This window comes from Xyrauchen texanus, chromosome 4, assembly GCF_025860055.1.
Source record: "Xyrauchen texanus isolate HMW12.3.18 chromosome 4, RBS_HiC_50CHRs, whole genome shotgun sequence".
Taxonomy (NCBI): domain Eukaryota; kingdom Metazoa; phylum Chordata; class Actinopteri; order Cypriniformes; family Catostomidae; genus Xyrauchen; species Xyrauchen texanus.
In genome coordinates, this window is record NC_068279.1 from 22094330 (window position 1) to 22109660 (window position 15331).

The following is a 15331-nucleotide window of genomic DNA, read 5'->3' on the forward strand; positions in this document are numbered from 1 at the left end:
GATATTTTTTGTACTATGTTCCGTTAAGATCTTCAAATGAAGCTTACTTATTGTAGAAGTAAACACTAGAGATCCTGAATGTACTTTTTCAGAAGTTCTTTTATATCTTTCTTCTTTCCTCTGGGCAGGCCGGAGCTGGTGGTAAAAAAGCTGAGGTATTATGCTCGCTATATCGTTGTTTGTCTGTTGCTCAACAAGATGGACCTGGTTAAAATGTTGGTCAAGGTAAGTTATGTACAGTAGGACAAACAAGCAAATTTAACATATTTTGTTGAGGGCTCACAGATATTCAGTCAAACAGAATTTCTCACCAAAAGCTCTTTTGACAAAGACAGTCTTTTGGTTGCTTGTGCAGAAGGATTGAATAAAAATTCTAAAGTTGTGATGTTCTGGTGCTGTTTCAAGTAAAATAATACTGTCAGCCATTACTTATACACATCTTATGAAAAATCATGCATTTTTATTAGTGGTGCTAGCTAAAGGCCAAAATTTGATGCGAATGCTAGCCTTTAAAAGTACACTTCATTTGACTGTGTGCACATTCACAGGCAAATGCTTGCCACGAATGCTATGAGATACTGGAATATTTCTCTTCAGGTATTTAGACCCATAAAGTCTTTATATTCCTTCAGACTCAAGTTAAACAAATGAATACCTCCTCACACACGCGCTCTTGACGTGCACATCCACTGTTGTTGTTTTTACCTTCACCTCCTGAAGTTTAGCGGTGATTAAATCTTCTTCTAGCACTTCTTTGTAACAGCAAAGGTTTAGTTGTGAGTGTTGCCAACTTGTGAACCCAATAATTAGTGCAAAGAATTTGAGGCATTCTGTGTTTTCAGAGTAAGAAAAAATCGGGTCGTACGGACTCGATGCTCGAGCACTCTGCTGATGACGAAATTTGCATCACACGTCCTGTATACATGCACCTTACACTCGCGCCTGACTGAAGTATACTATGGACTTAAGTCAAGCATAACTATTACTGTAGTTCATACTTAGGGTTTTGAACAAATAATGACATGATACCTCAAATTTTGCAGCTTGTTGAACAATTGAGCAGGTGTGCTTTTTTTCTTCTTCTTTTTTTAAGGTTTATAAGGATTTTTTTTAAGGATTTCTAAAAACCACTCAGAACATATTAGCAACCACATAGCAACACCCTTGCATTGTGGCAGCCATTTTTGCATGGCAAGCTCCACTTTAAAATCTAGTTTATATTTGGTTTCACCAAGGAATAGCTGAATCCTTATACTGCCAGCAATATGAAGTTAAGGAAAACTACCATACAGTCTATACCGGCATGTCCAAAACATAAATGTTTGGTCTATGTCCTTGTGCAGGAGCTTTCAGAGGAGATTGAAGACTACACCCAACGCTTCAACACAGAGGACCAGCTAGAGTGGAACCTGGTGCTGCAGGAGGTGGCTGCTTTTGTGGAGGTGATCTTTAAAAAAAAGTCTATAATAAAGATTAAAGTACCATCAGTTTTACAGGATTAACAGTTACATTGGGTTGTAGCGCAGATACATTTTCCAAATGTAAACCCTGAAAAACACTGTGGTTTTGTTGTCCACTCTTACAATTGTTTTTCTACAAACATAGGCAGATCCACTCATGATCCTAAATGATGACAATGCTATAGTGGTCTTATCCAATCGGCTGCAAGAGGGGGGCTTGCCCCCGCTTGAACAGGGCATGGTGGTTGGCCAGCTCACCTTGGCAGATGTGCTCATCATTGGCAACTGTAACAATCAGGTGGGTGTACAGTCCCGCTACCTCTCTGCTCTAATAAGCAAAACACCTAGCAAGCTGAACATGTTACATAACATGTCAAATTCAAGCTGTGCTTTCTTATGCAAATGGTTAGACACTTAAAACTTGCCATGTGGGTCATGCCTCATATATTGTATTAGTAAAATTTGTGTTGTTACACTATGCATTTAACATTGTTCTGCCTCTGTCCACACTGTGGAAAAGTTGCATGTTTTCTCCAGCTTGGTCTCATGGAATTTATGAAAGCTTTGCAACATTTTTGAAAAACTGAAATAACGTGCTTCATTACATTTATGGCTGCAGTTTCCAAGTGAAATGTCCAGCGGGGGTGCCAAAACCAAGAGAAATTAGTTTTAATATGTAAAACGTACATTCCTAACCTAAAACTTTACCCTAAACCTAACCAAGAACATCCAGAAAAGATAAATGAGTGTTTAGCAAAACAGACATCCTTACCCTTAACCAACATCTAACCCTAACCGATAGTGTTTTAAAATTCAAATTTTGAAATAAAAAGCACATTTTCTGAAGCAAATATTTTTCAAATTATGCATTAAATAAAAGAGTTTTTGTATCATAACATAGCGAAAATAAGTGTTTATTAAGTCATAATCTGCAATTGCACTCGGGATTTGTGTAACAATGAATAAAACACACAGTTATTGTATCGCCTCTAGTGTTCATATCAGCAGTAAATGCATTGAAAATGGAAAGCAGCACGTAAAAGTCTGCACGTAAATTTGCTGTATATAGAGAAATGTTCATTCTATGAGACCAGAGCTGCGTTATCTCAAGCATTGTAAACCTAAGTAGATTGTACAAACGATTGGCACCAGTGGTCTCTATGATCAACTTCAGCTTGTAAAGCTTTTGGGAAACACAGCCCAGGTTGGTTTTCTCATTTTTACTACTTGTAGTAGTCGAGAAACTGCCCAGAAAAGTAGAGTAGTTTACCCTATGCAAATAACTCAGATAATTGGATGGATAATTCCAAATTATGTCTGTTATTTTGACAGATATAATCCAAGATAGAAAACCATTTAAACAATAGTGCATAATTTTAAAATATATCTGCAGGACGCTGTTTGAAAAGGAGTTTTATTCATATCACCATATGGAACAAGCACAATTAAAATCATGTGAGCCACGAGTAGTCGGCATGGACCCAACACGTCGACCAAGGACTAAACTAACTGACTACCCAAGTAGCTGAGTAGTCAGTGCAGCCCTAGCTGTAAACTCTAAGACTAAACTTCAGCAAAAGTAAAATGAAAATACAATCATCTGAATTTAAAATCCTACATAATGTTTTGCAGAAATCCTTTAAAATGTTATTTTATTTTTAAAATGACCTTTGCATGAATTATTTTAGAATAGCAAAATAATTGTACAAATAATGTTAGTACTGCTGCAGCTGTGTGTATAGATGTAAAATCCAAACCTTTTTAAATGATAAGGACAGAGATGAAAAACATCACAAGCTGGGATTGAAGTAACGGTCACAAATTAACTGAAGTACAGGTGAAACTCGAAAAATTAGAATATCGTGCAAAAGTTCATTAATTTCAGTAATTCAACTTAAAAGGTGAAACTAATATATTATATAGACTCATTATAAGCAAAGTAAGATATTTCAAGCCTTTATTTGATATAATTTTGATGATTATGGCTTACAGCTTATGAAAACCCCAAATTCAGAATCTCAGAAAATTAGAATATTACATGAAATCAATAAAAAAAAAAAAGGATTTTAAATACAGAAATGTCGGCCCTCTGAAAAGTATAATCATGCATATGTACTCAGTACTTGGTTTGGGCCCCTTTTGCATTAATTACTGCCTCAATCCGCACAAATGGTATTTATAAATATAATACTTTTAGTTCAGACAGATGGGGTAAAAAAGTGGCTGGAGCATCTTTGTAGCACGTTGAAAATGTTAACTTAGGTGTCTGTCAACTTAATGTATGCCAAAATAGATGTGTAGAATGTAGATTAGAATGGGAGCGTTTTAGTTTTGACGTTTCGCAGCGTGACCCTTACTGTTGTCTGGATTGGTTGTAGTGAGTTTTGCTGTTTCTTTCCTCAGGTGAAATTTAGTGAGCTGACCATCGATATGTTTCGTATGCTTCAAGCCCTTGAACGGGAACCAGTCAACCTCGCCACACAAAGCTCCAAGCCAGGGATACTTGTAAGAGAAGACTCTTACACTCTCCCTGTCACTCTCTATGTTGAGTGTTTCTGAGTATTTTCACCCTTCCACTTAAGCTTTTTCAGTATTCCATCTTTATCAGTATCTCCCTCATTGGTCTCTCTTGCTCTGCCTGCTCTCATACTTCCTGTATCTCTTTATCCCTCTCTCACTCATTTATCTCTCTCATTATAGGAGCCCAATGAAAAGTCAGCCAAGAGAGAGAACCCTCATAAATATCTCCTCTACAAACCAACCTTCAGCCAGCTTTACACTTTTCTGTCTGCCTCCTTCAAGGTTTGGCTGATGTCATTACTTTTTGTTTTTTTAGCACCTATCAATTTGCTGTCAATCCATCTTGTTGTTTCATCCAGTTTTGACACTATACTAGTGTAGATAACCTGTAGCAATTACATTTCAATCAAGATGCTTAATTATAAGATTCAGGCCTCAACTACAACTATAAGTAAGCCCATGTATTTTGATTTTTCTGAAAATTACGCACACACACACACACACACACACACACACACACACACACACACACACACACACACACACACACACACACACACACACATACACACACACTCTCTATCAAAACATTGCTCTGTCTGTTTGAGGGTCCCAACCAACCCAACACTGATCCAACCAACTGTGTAAGTTTGGGGCAGGACTATCTGGTTGGTGACCAGTGGAAAACGGAGGAGTGTTCAAAAACAGTCATTATTTTTGCAGTTTGTTGACACTATTTTCTCAAAAATGGCACAATTTAGCTTATTTTCTTAAAGGTGCACTCAATAACCTTTTGTTCTTGTCACCTTGGACTTAAAGTGACACCTATTGGTGTGGATGCTGCATCATTCAAAATCAGTTTTCAGTTACAAATGCCATTGTAGAAATTCACTAGTCACAATCAGCCATTATTCATTTAGTCCAAGACTGAAAGTGTCCAATAACAAGACTTTAACTGAGATTAAGCAAGTAGTTGATTCACCTTCAGCTTGCTCACAGGGGTTCTAAATACTATTATAATTGATTTCATTTCTATAAACCATTTACCATTATATATAATCCAACTACACAATGATCACTGTAAGACATTATTGATATTTTTTTGTTAATGCATGATTTCCTGTAAAGCTGCTCTGAAACAATGTGAAAAATTATTTGACTTGACTATTATTCAGCTGGTCATGTGATTCAAAACTGGCAGCCCCCATGAATGCGCCCCAGCCCCACGTCGAATAAAAGCTTTTATAAGGTTACTGATATGACTAGAGTCCTCATCTCAAGTGAGTGGTCATGATTTCATACATGTTTCAATACTGCTATTAATTTCTTAAGGTGTAAATCTTTTTTAATGGGGGAAAAATTACTGAGTGCACCTTTAAGTCGTACATCATAGTAGTTTTCACCTAGTGCGCTTCACATTTCTGGTGTTGTGTGAGTGTGCGTGTAGCAGCATGGGATGCTACAGGGGTGTTAGCGTGTTACTATCTCCACTGCCTGTTGCTCTGCTGGAGCGTAGTACCCATGAGTGTGATGAAAACCCACACGCACATGACTCAGATCATTATAAGGATTTTGCTACATAGCAGTTTATTTTCAGCTCTCAGACACCCCGATTTGTAGGCTCCGTTTCATATTATTTCTTGTCAATTCACTTTAGATTGAATGTTAGCTTGTAATTGTCAGAAGTTTTAAGGGGCTGTGACATGACTCGCATCAGTGTTGATTAAGACATTGAAGTCTAAGGATTCAGCTTACCCCCAGTGCCACTTTGAGCTTCTTCAAAGGTTGTAATTCAGTTCAAGTAACAGATCAATATTTAAATCATTTTTTACATTGCCCAGTAGGTGGCGATATGCATGAAGAATGCAAATCACCAAAACAAAAGAAAAAGAAGAATGTGGAAGTTAAAGTGGATATTTATAGTAAAAAAATTACTTTAATAGTGATCCGTTTCAGCACAATAATGAGTACGGTATGAACGGTCGCCTTACTGTGATGCTGCGGCTGTGTACCACTTTGTATGACACTGAACCTATAAAGTAAGCTCTCTCTGATGCTGCTTTACACTTTGTATTATTGAAATGTTCTGATATAAGTAGATGATTTTATGGATTAATGTTTCTGTTGTAGTCATTGGGGGGTGGTGGTTTATCTTCTTCCATTTTTTATTTATATTAATAGGAGTTGCCAGCCAATAGTGTACTGCTGGTGTATCTATCTGCCACTGGAGTTTTCCCCACTGGACGCTCAGAATGTGAAGGTATGCAGATACTCACTCGTCTGTTTTTTGATGTTTTAGCACACAGCTGTTCTATTTGACATTGTTCTCTTATTTTTATTGTTTGTGATTTATTCAGTTTATTTCTTTATTCAGTCTTGCATACATGCGTACATGGCCAAATATGCATCTACAATGACACATACATGCTCCCTCTGTTGGCAGATGCATATTGAGCTTCATAACATGTTTCATAATAACTCCACAGCCAGTAACAAATGTTCCTGTCACAGGTTTAATTTCCTTCATGTAATTTGCTCTCCATAAATCTCCTCTTACAGGCCCCTCTCCTGAATTTCCCTGTTTCCCTCTTATTCTGTTTCTCTTCCAATATGTTTATTTGTCTGTCTGTCTCTCTCTCTTTCTCTCTCTCTCTCTCTCTCTCTCTCTCTCTCTCTCTCTCTCTCTCACACACACACACACACACACACACACACTCACTCAAACAGCCCTGCAATGTTTTTTTTTTTAAGGAATATTATGGAATAAATACAACTTTTGCTCTAAAAAGCATCTTTGGCATGCTGTAGCAAGAAAATAATTTAGATTTATTTTGTTTAAACAAAAGGGGAAACATGTACAGTAATGCCCTTACAATGTAATTTGATGGGGCATGTGCACAGCACCACAACAATTTTTAAATATTCAACTGTTCAATTCAATTCAAGCACTCCTTAACCAGCTAATCATTCATTTACTAAGACAGGACTTGATTAAAACTTTGCAAGAAAGGCAAATCTTCTGGAGCAGGGTTAAGTATTGCTCATGTACATCCAGACTTGGGCATTCATTTCTATGCTTTCATGGAATGTGGGAAACAATACTGTGCTTTTACTGTATGAAAACAGTTTCCCTTGATGCTGCACTGTAGTGAAGGTCCATAATGGAAGGAATGAGATCTGTTCCAAAGGCATTATGTGACATTACCTTGTCTTTAATCACAGGACCGTATGACTTTGGAGGTGTCCTGACCAATACTAATCGAGATGTGGTAAATGGTGAGATGGTGCAAAAGAGAAACCAGGCACAAAAAGAGATGCACTGGTGAGCAAACACATCATCCTTCACTGTCATCCACTCTGTTGTAGCCTACAGACATTACAGATTTTAAATGTGCTTACAGCATGTTTGAGACATTGAGGTGTTTTCGATGTGTGTGCTGTGTATGCATGCATGCACAAATGTGTGTTTTTCAGCCTACACCCAGGAGACCTATTCCCCTTCACCAGGAAACCCCTGTTTATCATTGTAGACTCATCCAACAGCACAGCTTATAAGGTGAGTGGAAGATATATCTATCTTTCATTGTCACATGCTCACATTTCTTCCATCATTGCACCATTCTGTGACATGAGGCCATTAATTATTTAAGAGCAGCCATGTGGTAACTCAATAAATATAATCTGACTCCTTGAGTAGGATAAATTAGAGAATAGTCAGCAGTAAGAGGACTTAATCAAGCTACAAAAAACAAAAGAAAAGTAAAAAGACCTGCTTTGTTGTCTGCCTGTAGTTGTTGTCTCTACTGATGGACTGATTTAGTCACCCTTTGTTTTCCCAGCTCAAAATATATGTGTATACACTGTATATATATATATATATATATATATATATATATATATATATATATATATATATATATATATACACACACATATATGTATATGTATATATATGTATATATATTGCTTTTCTAGGTGGATGCCTATTTCAGTAATGGAGTGCCCCCTTGTGTACATTTATAAAATGTCTACTATTTCTAAATTGTTTTGAAAACAGTAGCCTAAATTTAAAGGTGCAGTCAGTGGATTTAATTTTTTAACAGAGAGGAATTTATAGTTTTTTTTATTTTTTATTATATATTTTCACTTTACTCTACACATGGTGCTAGGATGAACATTCATGAGTGCTGCTATGTTGAGGTCAAATTACCAGCTGAATATTACACAATTTATCTAAATAATCCCCTGTAATTGGATTCTTTCACTTGTGGAATAAATCAATCATGGCTGCATTTCAACAACTGCAGCGGTAACTAAAAACGACCGGTCTTGTGTTATGCTGCACTTATGCAGTCTTTTTTTTTTTTTTTGCACATTTAATATGATTATTTAATTTGAACATTTTGTTCATAATTTTTTTAGGTAGCTAACATCTTGACTTAATTTTGTCTTTCAACAGAATTTTTCAAATTTTTTCGGCCAGCCGCTGGTATGCCTGCTTTCTCCAACAGTTTATCCGAAGAGCATGCAAGGTCTCTTTTTATGATTCTCAGTTGGTTAGAAACATAATTATTAGTATACATTATACTTATTATTTGTGTTTTGTTTAGTTTCCTTTGATTTTTGTTTAAAGTATGATTAGCTATTATCAAATTGACTATCTATTTTTATTTGTATATTTATGTATTTTCTTATCATCTTTATTCGTTCGCAGATCAGTCTCAGCGTGGGAGTCTATTTACTCTCTTTCTCTACAACCCCCTCATGGGCTTCCTGTCTGTCTGTGGACTGACCAGCATGCGCTATGGATTGTGGGAAAAGGCCCAGGAACTCCTGCGGAAGCTTTTCCATGACATCGGCCAGATGATCACCAATTCGCGAGTCGTAGGTAATGCTAATATGCACAGTCAACCCAAGAATAACACATGCTTTGTTATGCTTCAATTCATTTTTACCATAAACTCTTAAGTGACTGGTCGGACCAATTGACATATGAATAGCTCACTGTTTTCCTTTTGTCTTTGTTTCAGATCAAGCCTTCCTACAATTTTATGGAGATGAGTTTCTGCGTCTGCTGATGATCCGTTTCGTGTTCTGCTGCACCACTCTCAGATTACATAAGCTCTTCCGGGTGAGAATGAACAGGATGTACATGTTGCATGTTAACACAATAAACAGAATTTATTTGATAATGATCAATGATTAATGGTCATCTTTGTCTCGTGAAGCTAAAGAAATTCAACAAACTTATTAACCCTTTTGAACTACCGCACATCGAATCATTTGACTTATAGGGATAGTTCACAAAAAATGAAAATTCTGTCATGATTTACTCAACCTCATGTTTTTTTAAAACCCGTATGACTTTCTTTTGACCCTGGAACACAAAAGGAGATGTTAGGCAGAATGTTAGCCTCAGTCACAATTCACTTTCAATGCATCTTCTTCCATACAATGACAGTGAATGGAGACTGAGGTTAAAGGGGTAGTTGACCCAAAAATGACAATTCTCTCATCATTTACTCACCCTCATGCCATCCCAGATGTGTATGACGTTCTTTCTTCTTCTGAACACAGTCAACAGTTTTTAGAAAGAAGTATTTCTCAACTCTGTAGGTCCATAAAGCTTAAAAATCCACATAAGGGCAAAATAAAGGTACTCCAGATGAATCTGATGGTTAAATCCATATATTCTGAAGTGATTTGATAGGTGTGGGTGAGAAACAGATCAATATTTTTACTATATATTCTCCTCCCTGTTCAGTCAAGTTCCACTTTACTGTCACTTTCCCGTTCTTCTTCTTCTGTTTTTGGTGATTCACATCCTTCTTGAATCACCCACCAAAGGGGAAGGGAGGACAATCTATGACAAAAAATGACTTAAATATTGATCTGTTTCTCACCTATACCTATCATATTGTGTCTGAACACTGGAGTCATATGGATTCATCCTCCATTTATGTGGATTTTAGAGTTTTTGGCAATTTTGCATTGTGAGGACCTACAGAGCTGAAATATTCTTCTAAATATCTTAATTTGTGTTTTGCAGAAGAAAGGAATTCATGAGGGATAGTTCACCCAAAAATGAAAATTATCTCAATATTTACTCACCCTCTTATTTACTTCAGCAGAACACAAACTAAGATTTTAGAAGAATATTTCAGCTCTGTAGGTCCATAAAATGCAAGCACACATTGCCATCATAAAAGTAATCCATACGACCCCAGTGTATTAATTAATGTCTTCTGAAGCGAAATGCTAGGTGTAAAAAAATAGATCAATATTTAAAACTTTTTTTTACCAAAAAGAGGCTCATGCAGCCTCTTTGTTTACAACAGAGGAGCATAGAGAATCATACATAGATGCCTTATTCGGCTGGTTTGGATAAGTCAAATGCTATCTTGTGCCATATTGGAACAGTCAACAAGGATAGCTTTTGAATCGATTTAAATGCAAGTGAAGGGAGCTTGCCTCAGACCGAGCTCCTTGCTCAGACCGCTGCATGAACTGCTTTTGTGTATAAACAGTATCGCGGTCCATAAGAACAGCTGCTAATAAGGTATCTTCATATGAGTATCTATGCAGAGGAGGCATACAAGCTTACATCATGTGATAGGCACTCCACCCTAGTCAACATGCAAACCACAGCTTGCCAGAAGCAAATATTTTTAGTAAAGAAAGTTGAAAATATTGATCAATTTCTTACACCTAACATTTTGCTTCAGAAGACATTAATTAATCCACTGGAGACATATGGATTGCTTTTGTGATGGCTATATGTGCTTTTTGAAGCTTTCCAAAGAGAGCCATACACATCTGGGATGGCATGACGGTGAGTAAATAATGAAAGTTCATTTTTGGGTGAACTAATCCTTTTACATCTCCTTTTGTGTTCCACTGTAAAAAGACATCTGTGTTTCAAATATGAATGTGAGAATATAATGACAGCATTTTCATTTTTTTTTATTGAACCCTTTAAATGAGCCTTGTTATGGTTAGAAAGTTTTTAGTATCAATTTCATACCAAACTTTTAACACCAAAATCTTTTAGATAAGTGTAATTTTGCAAGAGAATATAATGGCAAATAAAGATCACATGCAGCAATTTAAGTAGATTTTCTGGATATTAGAAAATTGTTTCATTCATTATTTTGTCATGAAGCTGTCCTTTTTGCTGGTTGAGGTTGCTATTTCTGTGTGCGTTACAGGAAGCGAGGAGTTTTCCAGAATCGTACCCCTCGCTGCCTAAACAGGAGATGGTGGAGAGCAGCCTTCTACAGAAACATGTGCTGGAGCTGGCAGCCATGTTGGATGTGCAAAATCTCTTCTGTGATGGCATGTTGGATAACTATTGACCACATGGTGGCACCATGCCAACTTGCAGGCACACGCACACACCAACATACACACAGGCAGATGCATACACAATTTGTACAGTTTCATGTGAATAAACATGCTGGTTGTTTAACCTTTAAACATTTAGTTAATAACTATCCAAGAGAAATGTCTCATCTTTGTGGGCAGATATTTGCAGTTTGTCATATTCACATCTATTTCTAGATTTTAAGGAACTACAGACACCCAGATGCAAGTGTAGCTCCCGACATACAGGAGAACACATTGATTAAATACATACATGTACATACATGTACCGTATGGTTGTATGGTTGTTCAGACCTGTTGAGGGCAGCTATTGCCGTTTCTGTAGGTGGTTAGAGAGCACAAGATAACAAGGGTGATTGTGGCCAATTACAGATCGAGAGTAACAAAAGACTGGGAAACAATTTTTTTTGTCAGTTGGTGGAATTCCAGAGAGAGACTTCCAGAAGTTTTAAGGTGAGCCTAAGGCTTTGGCAAAACACATTTTGGAGAAGGAAGTTTGTGTTTCCTTCTCAACATTTTTGACTGCAACATTTACATAACTTTTCCATCAGGAGCATCCTGCATGTTTGCATTTATTTGCTCCGATGTTTTATTTTTATGTCTTGCCTTATTGTTTGTTTTTGTTCATTGAAATGTGTTTGTTTTTCAGTCTTACACAAATTTTTGTGGACATGAGCCTGGTCTTTTGAAGGAGGTTCACTATGCTGTACCTCTTTTATTTCGTCATCAGCTAACTCCATTTTTATTAGGGCTCCAACTAACGATTATTTTGATAATCGAGTAATCTAATGGTTATTAGAACGATTATTAGACTATTTGGCGATTATTGCAACGATTAATCATTAGCTCCTAACCGATTATTCTGCTTGTGTCCCGACTTAAAAGGTTGTATTTAAAGTTCTTACTAACAATAAAGAGGAAAAAAATCATATTTTAAAAATTACCTCTAAATGACCTCAATTAAAGGGAAAAATACTTTTTATTAAGTTTAATTCAGTAAAGAAATTTACTGCAAAAAAATCCTATTGTTATCAAGTGTTTTTGTCTAAAAATCCTTAAAACAAGATACATTTACTTGAGAAGCAACATATAAGATATTTAGACTTGCTTTAAGAGAATGTATCTTAAGTACAAGTGTATTTTGTATATAAGTGAATTGTTTCACTTGGTTATACTTCTGCGAGTGCAGTAAAGACAAAATATACTTATATTCAAGATATATTCTCCAAAAGCAAGTCTAAATATCTTATATGCTGCTTCTCAGGGGAATGCATCTTTTTTTAAAGGATTTTTAGATGTTTTAAAATATTTGTATTTGTAATATTATATTCAACATTCTCAGATGAATTTTCTTTTGCTGCGTATTGCCAATTTTCTTCACGATAAGAAGTATAAAGTGTAGTTTCAATCTCCCCCCCTTTGATCGGGACATTCAAGTGACTCATAGAAGAGGCGCTGACCACAGAGAAATGCCAGTTTCGGAAGTTGTAATTATTTACATGATCTGCTTCCATATTATTTGAACTTTAATAAAGCTATAACACATTAAATATAAACGCATTAAAGATGTAACGCCAGGGTGTTTCCTTTAAAGTGCTCCGGCTTCGCTTATTCCGCAACGAGAGTGCTTATGTATTTATTTATTTTGTATTTTTGCATTATAATTCCCTCATACTTTGCGATCTACATCACCTGAAGCTGTGAACGTTTAGTGCATCTGGACTGTGAGCGGTGTTTTCTTCTCAGTCAGGCGCGAGCTGCAGTGCTGCTCTCACGCATCATCATTAGAGTTTAATGTGATCTCACGTTACATTAAATGAGATCTATTCTACAAAAAATAATTTTGTAGACAATGTCGACCAATAGTTTCAGCCCAAATCTTTATAAACCATTTTGTCAAAACAGATACTTTTTAGCATGCCTCAGTAGTGTGGTAAGCCCATACTTGCGTAGCTGATGTAAAATCATTATGTCTAATTCCATGCGTGCAGAGGACACCAATAGCAAACAAAGTTGTCTTTTCTAAAGTCAAAGAGCCATACAGGCTAATATTCCTGTATATATGTAGTTATATAAGTTAATGTGATGCAGAGATTTGTGTATGTCTGGGTTGTCGTTGTGGCTGATATGTGAAAAATTGCCCTCTTTATGTGACAGAGTGTTCTTTTGTCTAATCTGTTAACGGACCATGCCACTGTCTCAACTGCGCACCATCCCTACCTACTATACAAAAAGGGCAGTCAGCTGACATTCCAAGGATCACTGGCAAAAGTGAGTTTGGTGGAATGGCCGTGTCCCTCTTCACTATCCATCTATCTCAAGTACACTGCGTCAGTATAATAAGAAGTGATGTGATCAGAGTTTCGTTGGTTTCATTCTATTATGATGATGTTGATAATAATGGTTACAATAATACCCTTGCACTTTACTTGCACTATTTAAGTTGCTGATGTTATTTATTGTGCTGTTGGAAGGAGGCATGTCTGATCATTCCATTATATCATACTTGTTTGAGAGTGGCAAGTAACTCATCGCTTTCTCTAAACTTAAAAAATGTCAAACATTCAGGCTTTGATCCATGACAAGACAGCAGTTTTTCAGTTTACCAACTCTTGCCCCCTAAACTACAAGTTTGATCATGGCCAGTCAAATGGGACCAAAATATTCTTGCATATGGAGAGCACAAGGCCCCATTAGCTATTCTCCTGTAGTCCAGCAACTCAACCCTTGCCATTCAATTCTACTTATATTTCTGCACATTTGCAAATCTTGTCTGGAACATTGCTTGTGACATAAAGATCACTGCTTCCACCAACTTGTTTTTTGAATAATCCCCTTTTAGAAAAAAGTTTGCTGAACAAAATCACTGCCAAACAAAATCAACATTAACATGGAACGTCCACTGCCCAAATTATGCAGACAGGCATAGTTTCATGCTCTTTTTTTATTATGCTATTTTAGCTAGCCAAAAGGAGGAGAGCTGGATAGAGATGAGGAGGGAAACAGATGGTGGATGTCACCGATCCCCTCTGTCTAGTTGTCGGACCTTGACTGGTTGGCTGTGAAATGTTTTTGCCTTTATTTCATTTGTTAGTATGTGTGTATTTTGTGGGTGTATTTAGTTGATTTATCTTCCCAACTTCCTATAAATTAGCTTTGTAAATTCTTGCTGATACTGTCGCTTTTTAGTGCTGTATTCACACCATACTATTTAGCTGAGAGCACAGGTAAATACAGACTATAAGCACTTATGCATGAAATGTATGTCAACAAAACAACCAAGGACCTAAAATTGAGGGGAAAAAAGCAATGCCCTTTTTTAATATGAAAAAAATATTTTAAGTGTGTTGTTACCAAAACAATAATGAATTAGCCACAAGACATTTCTGTTGTATGTTAACTAGGCATTAAATATTTATGCCCCCCTGCTACATTTCAGTATCACAAGCAAATGCATTGGTGGCCATGATATGAAAGAACAAATAAAATAAACTTGTTTTCTATTGTAAACATGGTTTGTGGGGCCAGATTTAAGGTGTAGTATGGGTGATTTCTACCAGTTCCTACTGTTGTGGGAGGGAACATTTTTAAGAGATGTAATGGTCAGAATACTCTTTCTTTATAAGTTAAGGGGTTCTAGAGTTGCTAGTTGAACATTCTTGCATTGTCCAATTGTCATGTGTTTTTAATCACTTAACTGTTTTGTCTTATCTGTTGCCAAATTATATTTGATGTTTGTTGTTAAATGCAGAAAAAAAAGAAAGGAAAAAAATGTGATGATACCAAAACATGCAAGTTTTTGTTTTTAAGAATGCTATTTAAGAACATTAAAAAAGGTGTTTTGCTTAATTTGTCATCATTCAAATTCACTTTATCCATTTTATGAGTAATTTGCCCTATTAGCACTTTGATGCCTTAGTCAATGCTTCAAATTTCAGTAAGTACAAACTGAAATATTCAATTCAGAC

General features: G+C 36.4%; 1 protein-coding gene across 3 annotated transcripts in view; it reads left to right on the forward strand.

Moving 5' to 3' along the window:
* scai (suppressor of cancer cell invasion) overlaps nt 1–12435 on the forward strand; it is a 30735-nt gene extending 18300 nt beyond the window's left edge. For 2 of the 3 annotated variants that reach the window (XM_052124800.1, XM_052124804.1), the window contains exons 6-17: nt 129–225; nt 1344–1442; nt 1606–1758; nt 3864–4004; nt 4161–4262; nt 6162–6240; nt 7203–7302; nt 7455–7536; nt 8440–8512; nt 8695–8868; nt 9011–9111; nt 11189–12435. In XM_052124800.1, coding sequence (XP_051980760.1) covers nt 129–225; nt 1344–1442; nt 1606–1758; nt 3864–4004; nt 4161–4262; nt 6162–6240; nt 7203–7302; nt 7455–7536; nt 8440–8512; nt 8695–8868; nt 9011–9111; nt 11189–11335 — 1348 coding nt within the window. In that variant the 3' untranslated portion in view covers nt 11336–12435. The remainder of the gene's footprint in view (nt 1–128; nt 226–1343; nt 1443–1605; nt 1759–3863; nt 4005–4160; nt 4263–6161; nt 6241–7202; nt 7303–7454; nt 7537–8439; nt 8513–8694; nt 8869–9010; nt 9112–11188) is intronic. The other variant, XM_052124808.1, reaches the window with a different exon arrangement.
* The last annotated feature ends 2896 nt before the right edge of the window (nt 12436–15331 follow it).